The following is a 10,103-nucleotide window of genomic DNA, read 5'->3' as shown; positions in this document are numbered from 1 at the left end:
AGACAGCCCTTTGTGCCCTTTCTAGACAGCCCCTCCTCGGGGCTCAGGGACCTGTCTGGCTGCTGAGCTCCCAGGTGGTCCGAGGGGTGTGACCTCCCTTCCTTCCTCCCTCCCACCGCCCAGGCCCAGCCCAGGGCTGGCTATAAAGCTGGCCCAGCCTGGCTCTCAGCACACCCCCTGGGACCCTCCTGCAGCGTCCTCAGGGGACACATTGCCCTGCCCCTCCTCCTCCTGAGCAGCACCATGCAGCCCCTGTGGCTCTGCTGGGCACTCTGGGTGCTGCCCCTGACCAGCCCGGGGGTGGCCCTGACCGAGGAGCAGATCCTGGGCAGCCTGCTGCAGCAGCTGCAGCTCAGTGAGGTGCCCGTCCTGGACGAGGGCGACGTGGAGGAGCTGGTCACCCCGGCCCACGTGGGGGCCCAGTACGTGGCCCTGCTGCAGCGCAGCCACGGGGCCCACTCCCGAGGGAAAAGGCTCAGCCCGAACTTCCGGGGTGAGGCCTCCCTCCCTGCTGCACCCTGGTCCCTGGGGAGGGGGCTGAGACTGCATGTGCCCATCCGGGGAGGCTGTCTGGGGGCCCGGGGCCCACGGGACAGTGAGGAGGGACCGTGGACTGTGAGGACGGCTGGGCCTGGGCCCCTGTCTGCACTGAGGGCCCCACCCAGTGTGCAGGCTGGACCCGCTGCCAAAACCCAGGCAAGAACAGAAATCCACAGGGAGGGGAGCAAAGAGGAAGGAGGGGAGGGCAGAGAGGAGAAGACACACTGGCCAGAACTTCGTGCTGTGGACACAGAGGCTGGCCTCAGCAGAGAGCTGCCTTAGAGAGAAAGGACCTCTGGTCAGTTCTCAGCTCTGACATTTGTTGTTCTAACATGGACAAGTCACAGAACATCTCTGAGCCTGTTTGCTTCTCTGGAAATGAGGTTAAACTGGCTGTGAGACTTCCCAGGGTCGTGGGCAATAATGGGATGTAGGGGGCGATTTCATCATTTTAAAGTTCATAGTTTGAAAAAAGGCCTGTTGGGGATGTGGGGCCTGAATCCCCCTCACTCCCTGGGGCCAGGGCTCAGCTCCTCAGCGCTCAGAGCTAGACCCACACTCATCCGGCTCTGCAGCCAGGCCGGGTCCCGGGGGAGACAGGGAGAACGGTCCCCAAGGCCTCAGCAGAGGCGAGTGCTGGTGGCTGCGGGCTGCTCGGTGATCACAGCGCCAGCCTGGAGCCTCGGGTGTTAGGGACACGCTGCCTGTGGCCTCTGACAGTGGTGCTGGACCTGTCCCCACCATTGACCTCAGGGCTCAGTTGTTTCCAGGCCCCGGCCCCTCTTCCTCCTCTTGGGGCATGAGCCCCCTCTCCAGAGAGGGAAAGGAGAGTAAAGGTCGGGCTCTTCCTCTGCCCCTTAGGACAGCCGGGGTCAGCTGGGGCCCACAGACTTCCCCGGGCTGGGTTCTCCGCCCCCCACCCCCGTTGCTCCCCTTCCTGCCCGCCCCCTCTGTCTAAAGAAGGCTGTCCGTCTGCTCTGCGCCTGAAGCCCCAGCCCTTGGCTCAGGGTCCCCAGCTGACCGGCCAGCGGAAGGGGGAGGTCGCCGGCGAACAGCCCCACTCCAGACGACTGCTGTAGGAGACTGGGGCTGGCCCCAGAATTTCTTCAGAGAAGGGGGAGCTCCCTTTCCGTCCTGGCGCACCAGTTTCCCAGCCCCAACTCCTCCCTGTGGGTGACTGGGGAACTCTGTTCTCTGGCCCCGGGCCCTGCCACCCTCAGAGCTCCCCTGGCGCCCGCAGAGGCCCCTGACCCGCTCGTGTCCCCAGAGGTGGCCGGCCGGCTCCTGGCGTCCGAGGCCTCCCGGCACCTGCTGGTGTTCGGCCTGGAGCAGCGGCTGCCGCCCGACCGCGAGCTGGTTGGGGCCGCGCTGCGCCTCTTCCAGGAGCCGGTCCCCAGGGCCGCGCTCCGCAGGCACGAGCGGCTGTCCCCGCGCAGCCCCCGCGCCCGCGTCACCGTCGAGTGGCTGCACGTCCGCGACGACGGCTCCAACCGCACCGCCCTCATCGACTCCAGGTGGGGAGGCGGCGGCTGGGGGTCTGTGTTGGGGGAGGGGACGGGGAGGGGGCGGGGCCCAGCGCGGGGGGGGGGAGGGGAGGGGAGGGGCAGAGGCTCCCCAGGGCCCTCCGCGAGCCCGGCCCCGGGGGGGGGGGGGGGAGAGGCTCCCCAGGGCCCTCCGCGAGCCCGGCCCCGGGGGGAGGGGGGGGGCAGAGGCTCCCCAGGGCCCTCCGCGAGCCCGGCCCCGGGGGGAGGAGGGGGCAGAGGCTCCCCAGGGCCCTCCGCGAGCCCGGCCCCGGGGGGAGGAGGGGGCAGAGGCTCCCCAGGGCCCTCCGCGAGCCCGGCCCCGGGGGGAGGGGGGGGCAGAGGCGCCCCAGGGCCCTCCGCGAGCCCGGCCCCGGCCCCGCTCAGCGCCGGCTCCTCCCCGTGTGGCGCGCAGGCTGGTGTCCGTCCACGAGAGCGGCTGGCAGGCCTTCGACGTGACCGAGGCCGTGAGCTTCTGGCGGCAGCTGAGCCGGCCCCGGCAGCCGCTGCTGCTGCAGGTGTCTGTGCAGAGCGAGCCCCCGGGCCCGCGGGCCTCCGGCGCCCACAGGCTGGTCCGCTTCGCCGCCCAGGGCCCGGCGGGCGGCGCGCGGGGCGAGCCCCAGCTGGAGCTGCACAGCCTGGAGCTCAGGGACTACGGGTAGGCGCTGTGGGTCCAGGGGGTGAACCCCGAGAACGAGACAAATAGGGAATTCAACTTGTATCCATAGGGCACCTTTGCAGGGTGCTAGGGCAATGAACGAATATATAAAATTTCTCCTTCACTCTTAGGAGTAATATCAGTTATTATTATTTGGTTATTTCTAGTTATCCATACATATCACACATAGCCAGCATCTGAACATAATGAGAGATGGCTCATAAATCTCCCTCCCCGATGCCCCACTAGGCCCCGCCCGGGGCCCCTGACCTCGGCCCTCCCAGCTGACCTCTGACTCTGCCTCTCCTTGCCCCCACAGAGCTCAGGGCGACTGTGACCCTGAGGTGCTAGTAACTGAGGGCACCCGCTGCTGCTGCCAGGAGATGTACCTGGACCTGCAGGGGATGAAGTGGGCTGAGAACTGGGTCCTGGAGCCCCGGGGCTTCTGGCCTATGAGTGTGTGGGCACCTGCCAGCAGCCCCTGGAGCCCCTAACCTCCAAGTGGCTGCTTCTGGGGCCGCGGCAGTGCATCGCCTCGGAGACGACCTCGCTGCCCATGATTGTCATCCTCCAGGAGGGAGGCAGGCCCAGGCCCCAGGTGGTCAGCCTGCCCAATGTGAGGGTGCAGAAGTGCAGCTGCGCCTGGGACGGGGCGCCCGTGCAGAGGAAGCTGGAGCCGTAGGTGCGGGTGTAGCCACTGAGGTCTTGGCTTCCGTGTGTGTCAGAAGTGTCCTGGGGCACCAGGAGAGACGGCGATTGCTGCACTGCTGATGGGCAAATGCCTGTGCTCTCTCCTTGGTGCCGAATTTGCTTCCTCTGACCAGTCAGCTCCCCTCCTAATTTTTTGTTTCCCAGGAACAAGACTCCCTGGCCCTGGGGAGCCCTGCCCAGTCTGCTCTATTCTTCATTTGATTCACTGCACTCTATCCTAAGCGCTTACCTGTGTGGGTTCTGGAACCTAAGAGCAGAAACCCCAATTTGTCATTGTTCCCCTGTCCTATCGCTGGATCTGGGCTGAGCTCTGTGGTATGCACGGGAGATCCAGCTGCCACTCTGGGCTTGAAACCCAGGATCAAGAAGGGCTGTGCATTCCCATCTCAGATGCTACGGGCATTTTGCAAGAAACAAATAACACATTTTATTCTCTATTTCTATATTTGACCCAGAAGCCTGCAAATTTGGAGGGACTAGAAAGTTCTACAGGGATTAGATCAACCTGATTAGAAAACTAAAAAAGACTTTGTTCAAGGTCTCAGCTAAGTAACAGGAAGGTAGAATTGAAATGCATTTAGATTCTGGTGTGCTTGTCCTCTTAATTCCCCCCCCCCCCAAAGCCCCAGTACATAGTTGTATGTCATAGCTGCACATCCTTCTAGTTGCTGTATGTGGGACACGGCCTCAGCATGGCCGGAGATGCAGTGCGTCGGTGGGCGCCCGGGATCCGAACGCAGGCCACCAGTAGCGGAGTGCACGCACTTAACGGCTCAGCCACGGGGCCAGCCCGTGCCTGTCCTCTTAGAATTGAGGCAGAAATCTTTTTGTCATTGTCGTTGACATTTTTACTTTTCTGGGCAAAGTGAGTGGGCTCTATTTCAATTCTACTTGCTACAAAAGAAAAAAAAGATGTGTGGTCCAAATCATGATCAGGACTACAAGAAGAGAGGTCACTCCTTTAGAGCTGGGGCAGATGAAGGGAGCGAAGGTTGAAATGTTGGGGATAAGATTTCAGGATGCCAAGATTACAGTGCCTTTTAAGCTGTGACTTGGATGTAGGATCCCGGCCTGGGGCATGGAGGCTTAGATTCCTTGCCAGTCTGCACAGCTCTTATTAGCTATAAATCCTATATCCTCTAAGTCTCCATTTCCTTCTCTATCAAATAGGAACAATCCCTGACTCCCGTACTTTTACCGGAAATGTAAGGAAATGTGTCTGCCTGACACATAACAGAGACTGTGGTTATCTCAACTCCCATTCTCATCCATCTTGGCCTTCTCTTGATTTTGAAATAAACATAACCTATTGAAAATCAAATTTAGAAATCCCTTTCCTCTGTGAAATCAAGGATCCTAACTTTCCTCTTTGTCAGTGGTTCCTCCATTCTAATTACTGGGGTTGGAATCTTGCCCTTCCCTGGACCCCACGGCAGAGACCAGATAGGTGGTGGTGGCATTAATGAGGCAGGGAAGGAATGAGGACAGGCAGGTAGGGGTGGGGAGGGGGAAGAGAATGGACAGAGTCAGTCTGAGGAGCCAGGGGGGAGTCCGGTGGGCCACACCCAGGAACCTGCAGGAGGTCGGGTGTGGGGCCCTGGCAGCAGGAGGACACAGCAGGAGAGGAGAGATGTCCAGGCACAGGTGGGAGGGACAGGGGCTGAGCGCAGGGGCCAAGGGCGAACTCTGGGAAATAACTAGTGCCTGGGGTTTAAGGAGGGGGAGGGGAGAAGGAGGAAGCCAGGTGGGACAGAAAAGAAGTGGAGGAGAGGCAGGAGACCCCCCCCCCCAACTCCCAGAGAGCCCCAGGCTGGTGCTAGAGCCACAGCGGGGAGGCAAGGAGAATCCCTCTGTCATTACAATACAAGAGGAAAGCCCAGAAACGAAGAGAGGCCAGAGGCCCTGCAGAGCTGCGCGTGCGCGGAGGGAAGAGCTGTTCAGGACTTGGAGATCTTCAGTGCTAGCAAGGGTCTGAGAGGAAGCTTTGGTCCAAGCCCCTGGTTTTGCAGAAGCGGAAACGCAGGCCTGCGTTGGGGGGCAGTTGGCGGCGGCGGCAGGCAGGTGGCGCTCTCCCGCTCCCCAGGACACGCGGTCCTGTGTCAACCCCGTCCCGCGCCCTGCGCGGTGCACAGCCCGGTGCCCTCGGCGAGCTTCCAGTCCAGGCGCCGAGGCCACTGGCTCATTGGAAACACCGTGCTACCCGGCCCCGGAGACACGCCGCGCTCAGCGAGCCGGGCCAGATCGGTGCCCCCGGCGGCCCGGGACCCGGAGAGCCGCTGGAAACACTGCGATCTCCCTTTGGGGCCAAACGGAGCACCTCGGGGCTTTCAGGGTCCCGGCTGCTTAGAGCGGCGGCGCAGTCGCGGGCTGTCGCAGCGGCCCTGGCGGCCGAGGTGCAGGATGAGCCGGCCCAGCTCCCCATCCTCCCACTGCCCCGGGCGGGCCTCAGAGCCCGTCGAGGACATTCAGTGCCATCCAGGGACGATCAGGACGTGTGCAGATGCTCTCCGCGCGCGCGTCCCCGGGCCGCGAACCCCTGTGCTTGGCCCGGGTCTCCCCGAGGTGCCCGGGGAATGGGGACGTGCGGGGGCCGAGGAGAGGAATTCGCCGAGGCGGCGCCCTCCTCGGCCCCTGGACGCCAGCAGACGGCCGGGAGGAGCCGCGCGGGCTGAGCGGCGGCCCTGGGGCCGGGCCGGGGCGGAGCAGGGCCGAGGGGCGCACGGCCCGGGGCGCGGGTGGCGGCGTCTGGGCGGACAGCGGCGCCGGGGGAGGCTCCAAACTGGGCAAGCCGTGGGCGCAGCTCTGCGCATGTGCAGGAGGCGCCGGAGTTTCACTTTGTAACTTTTCAGTGGTGAGGACCCCGCCCCACCCGGCCAGGTGGAGCCAGATAACTTCCCCAGGCCGGGCCAGCCGCGCGACCGCCGCAGGTAAGGTGGGCAGGGCCGTGAGGAGGGGAAAGTCGCCCTCCGCCTTCCGGGACCCGCAGGACCAGGGCGCTAGGCCGGGGTGCCACGTCAAGTGTCCGGATCTGGGGCGCGGCCCCCGCTCCCAGGCAGGAGTGGGTGGGTGAAAAGGGTCAGTCCCGGGGCTGTGCAGACCCCGCGCCCCCATTCCAGCCCCGCGCCTCTTCCTGACAGCTTTTTGGGCCTTCCCCCTCCGAGGTCCAGCTTTTCGCTTTTAGGGCTGACCCCTCCTTCTTCCCCTCCCCGCTCTCTGGGGATTTGTCTGCTGCAGTCTGACCTCCCAGCCTAACCAGAAGCGCAGCCATGGGACTCTTCCTTCTCGGACTGTAAGCGAGGCAGGTCTGGGCAGGGGCCAGGCGCCGAGTTCCCTGCCGCTGGGAAGGTGGAAACCACTTGGGGCTGTCCCTCAGTGACCGCTCCTACAGCCCTGGTGGAGTCCCAGGAGGGAACCTGGAGGCTTGGGGGAGGGGAGGGGAGAGTGAGGAGAGCTCTGCTAGGAAACCAAAAACCCCAGGGTTCCAGTACCTGATAAGACCGGCTACTTGAGCCTTTGGGGTGGCCTCTATCTTTCAGCCCCAGGGGGTGTCCTCAAGGGCAGCAGTTGACAGCGTGGTAGACCAAATGACCTGTGAGCTTCCTTCCACCCTGAAGCGGTGTGACTGTGTCCCAGCCCCTACAGGGAGGAAGTGAGGTTAAGCCAGTGGCTGTGCTCACCAGTCCCGGCCGGTGGGTGCAAGGGGGCTGCGGGAGGCATCCCTGGGCCTTTCTGAGGCCTTGGCTCCTACAGGTCGTTAGACACTCACAGGGGGTGAGGAAAGACTCATTTCCCCCTTCTCTCTTCTGCATGCCTTGCTTCTTTCTCTCTTCTCTGCTCCTCTGACACCTGTCAGAGAGTCCTGAGTCTGCTTCTGCCTTGAGGTGCATGCGAACAGAAGCAGAGGCCTCCTGTTCCCTTCACACACCCTCTTGTTTGTTGAGCGTTGGCGCAAAGGTCTCTCTTGGCTGTTCATTGGGCTCTACCAGGAAGAACATCAGATAGGGGCCTGCAATTGTGTTTCTCATTAGCTGGAGGGTGACTTAAGAGAAAAGCAAACAGCTTTTGAGTGCTCACTAGAGCTAGGCCCTGGGCTGAGTCCTGTGTGGGCATTGTAACAGGTGTATGCCTCCCAACAGCCCTGTAAGAGAAACAGCATCGTCCCCACTTTATGGAAAAGGAAGCCAAGACACGAAGTGGTTAAGCCACTTGTCTAAGGGACATGGCGCTGTGACCCTAACTCAGGAGCCTGCTCAGGTGACTGGGGCGCACACACTGCCTCCCACTGCAGCCAGAGGCTACGCCACTTCCTTGGCGCTCCAGGGCTGATGTCTGCGAGGTGAACAGTTGTCCAGGTTCCTGGGCCCTGTTTGGTGGTACTGGAAGAAGTTTGCGTTGACTTTGCAGCCTTCTTCTGCGTCTGGAAGATCAGAGGTAGCTCCCCGGGGCAGAAGGGCTGGAGCTCCTTGTGGTCTTGCTATCATTGCAACAGAACGGAAAGATTTGTGATGATAAAAATACCCTGAATTTGTACTGGGCTTTCTTACCAGAGCCGACAATGCTCACACACTTCCTGCAGCATTCTGCTAGCATTTCTGGAAGGGAGGCCTAGAGGGTCAAGTGTGCTGCAGGGAGTAGTCCATGCTGCCAGCTCGGGTGGGCAGTGGGTTCGCGTTGGCACTTGACTTGGTGGCAAGTTTGAGAACAGCTGTTGGATTCAGCTCTCTCTCCCACTGGCCACAACCAGACTCTGGGGTGTGGACTTGAGCTAGGCTTTAAGTTGGGGGCCTGAGTCACCTGCTGCTCACCCGGCTCCTGGGCCTCAGCAATAATTCTTGGCTTTCCTACCCTCGGGGTATTGGCTAGGAATGAGATGATGAATAGAGAGCTCTCTGGAAGGCAAGGATAAGTGCTAGATATTTGCATATGCATATCTAACAAATATGGGATGTCTGAATATTGCCAAAGGGACAGGCCAGGCAGGGCCCCTGTGGCCACAGGGCCTCCCTGCTGGTTTGGCCTCTGCCCAGCATTATCAGTCTTTCCCACGCTGAGCCAGCTCCCTCCCTGTCACTGCCAGCTGGTCCCCTCTCTCCTCCCCTCCCCCTCAGCCTGGCAGGGCTGCCCTCTCAGAGCGGCCTGTTCAGGAAGATGCAGACAGGCTGGCCCTGGAGAGCCTGTGATGTTTCGGCAGAATCTAGACTTTATGTGTGTAACGGGCAGGGACAGACTACCACTGAGCTGAAAGGTCTGAGAAAGACTGCAGGCCCCCGAAGCTGTGCCCTCGCCTGGTCTCCTCACCTGGAGGGTGCAGAAGGGCCAGGCCACCACCTGAGGAGCCTTGAGGCTCCATCCCAGGCTGGTAGTATTTGCTGGCTGACCTCACTGAGTTCTTCTCATCAAACTGTGTACAACCACCCAGGGGACCTATTTGGCAAGAGGGAAGTGACTTAGAGGTGTGACTGGGGCTGAAGGGGCAAGAGGAGCCACAGGTGCCTTCCTCCCACAGGGCCTCTGCTTTTCTAAAGCGCCATAAAGCAGCACTGGGGAGAGTGGTCCCGCCCCCAGCATCACCACTGCAGCCCCTCCCTTTCCAGGGACAGTGCTCCCTCTGTGAGCATTTTACAGGGATGTGTTTTGCTTTCCACTCCACTGTTCAAGCCTTCCTTGTTTGTTCTGCTGAGTTCCTTTTTCCTGGTTCTAGCCCTTGGGGGACCTTGGGAAGCCTTCCCCTTCCCCGCAGCAGCTGCCCTTGGGACCCGGATGAGGTCTTATGCTCAGAGTCTTACCTGGAGCCCACAGCCGCCAGTGCTTCTGGGGGGCAGGGAGACGGGACACTGCCCTGGCCCCAGCAGGGCCTGGAGCCGTTAGAAAAGAGGGGAGAAGTGGAGTCCAAGGAGATGCTGGATGAGGAGAGAGGAGAGGAGTGTGGAGCAGGAACCAGTTCTGGGAGTTGGGGGAGAGGGCCAGGGCGGGAGGGAGCCCTTTGGGAAGAACCACAGGCTCCAGGTGAGCGTTTGAGTTCAGAGACACTGCGCAGGTGTGAGTGAGTGCAGGGGGATGTGCTGGGGGTCCGGCCAGAACCCCTGAGCGGGCAAACAGCCGCTCCCACATGACTCTGGCCGTCCGTGTTCCTTCAGGGGGGTCTCTAAAGGCTGGTGCCCCCGACCCTGTGGTCAGGGAAGCCCTACGGGAAATGAGTGGCGGGGCCGAGGCAGCTTGAGAGGTGGCCAGGCTGCGGCTGCCTTTGCCAGAGCCAGCTCCCACTGAGGACCCCTCCAAGGACTCATCCACAGTCCATCCTTCCACAGGCGTCTGGTAAGTGTGGGGACAGGGAGGGGCGGGCATTGGCCTCGCAGTGTTGGGTTGGGACGTTCTGTCAGAGTGGTGCCACTGGGTGGTGTTTAAAGCGGGCAAGCCAAGACCATCTCTCTCCCAGAGGTAACTTTCCTGACTCTGTTCAGAGCCACCACTCTATGGCTCTGACATCACACCCTCCAGCCATTGCCAAGTCTCTTATAGGGGTGAGAAAGTGCCTCGGCCTTCTGGGGAATCCTCCCATGCCTTTGGACCTGCCACACGCGGGTGCGCGCGCGCACACACACATACATACACATCACCGGCATTACCAGGTAGTCCAAACATCTGTTTGGGTTCTCCGTACCTTTTCTTCTTTT

The 10,103-nt window shown here is 61.6% G+C and overlaps 2 protein-coding genes across 8 annotated transcripts in view; both read left to right on the top strand.

Moving 5' to 3' along the window:
* Positions 1–243: 243 nt before the first annotated feature.
* LOC101398058 (left-right determination factor 2) lies at positions 244–2,747 on the top strand. The gene is made up of 4 exons (XM_087424234.1): positions 244–493; positions 1,116–1,197; positions 1,569–2,054; positions 2,476–2,747. Exons 1-4 carry the CDS (start codon positions 244–246, stop codon positions 2,720–2,722), a joined length of 1,065 nt encoding a protein of 354 aa, XP_087280360.1. The 3' UTR covers positions 2,723–2,747.
* A 3,438-nt stretch (positions 2,748–6,185) lies between these two features.
* TMEM63A (transmembrane protein 63A) overlaps positions 6,186–10,103 on the top strand; it is a 33,216-nt gene continuing 29,298 nt past the window's right edge. For 3 of the 7 annotated variants that reach the window (XM_004439552.3, XM_087424415.1, XM_087424412.1), the window contains exon 1: positions 6,292–9,744. The gene's annotated coding sequence lies outside the window, so the exon portion shown is untranslated. Of the gene's footprint in view, positions 9,745–10,103 lie in introns of all 7 variants that reach the window. The other 4 variants (XM_087424414.1, XM_087424416.1, XM_087424413.1 and 1 more) reach the window with 4 other exon arrangements.

Source organism: Ceratotherium simum, chromosome 36, assembly GCF_057802395.1.
Source record: "Ceratotherium simum simum isolate JZ-2026a chromosome 36, ASM5780239v1, whole genome shotgun sequence".
NCBI classification, from domain to species: domain Eukaryota; kingdom Metazoa; phylum Chordata; class Mammalia; order Perissodactyla; family Rhinocerotidae; genus Ceratotherium; species Ceratotherium simum.
Note: the sequence above shows the minus strand (reverse complement) of the source record. Positions and strands in the feature narration are given on the sequence as shown.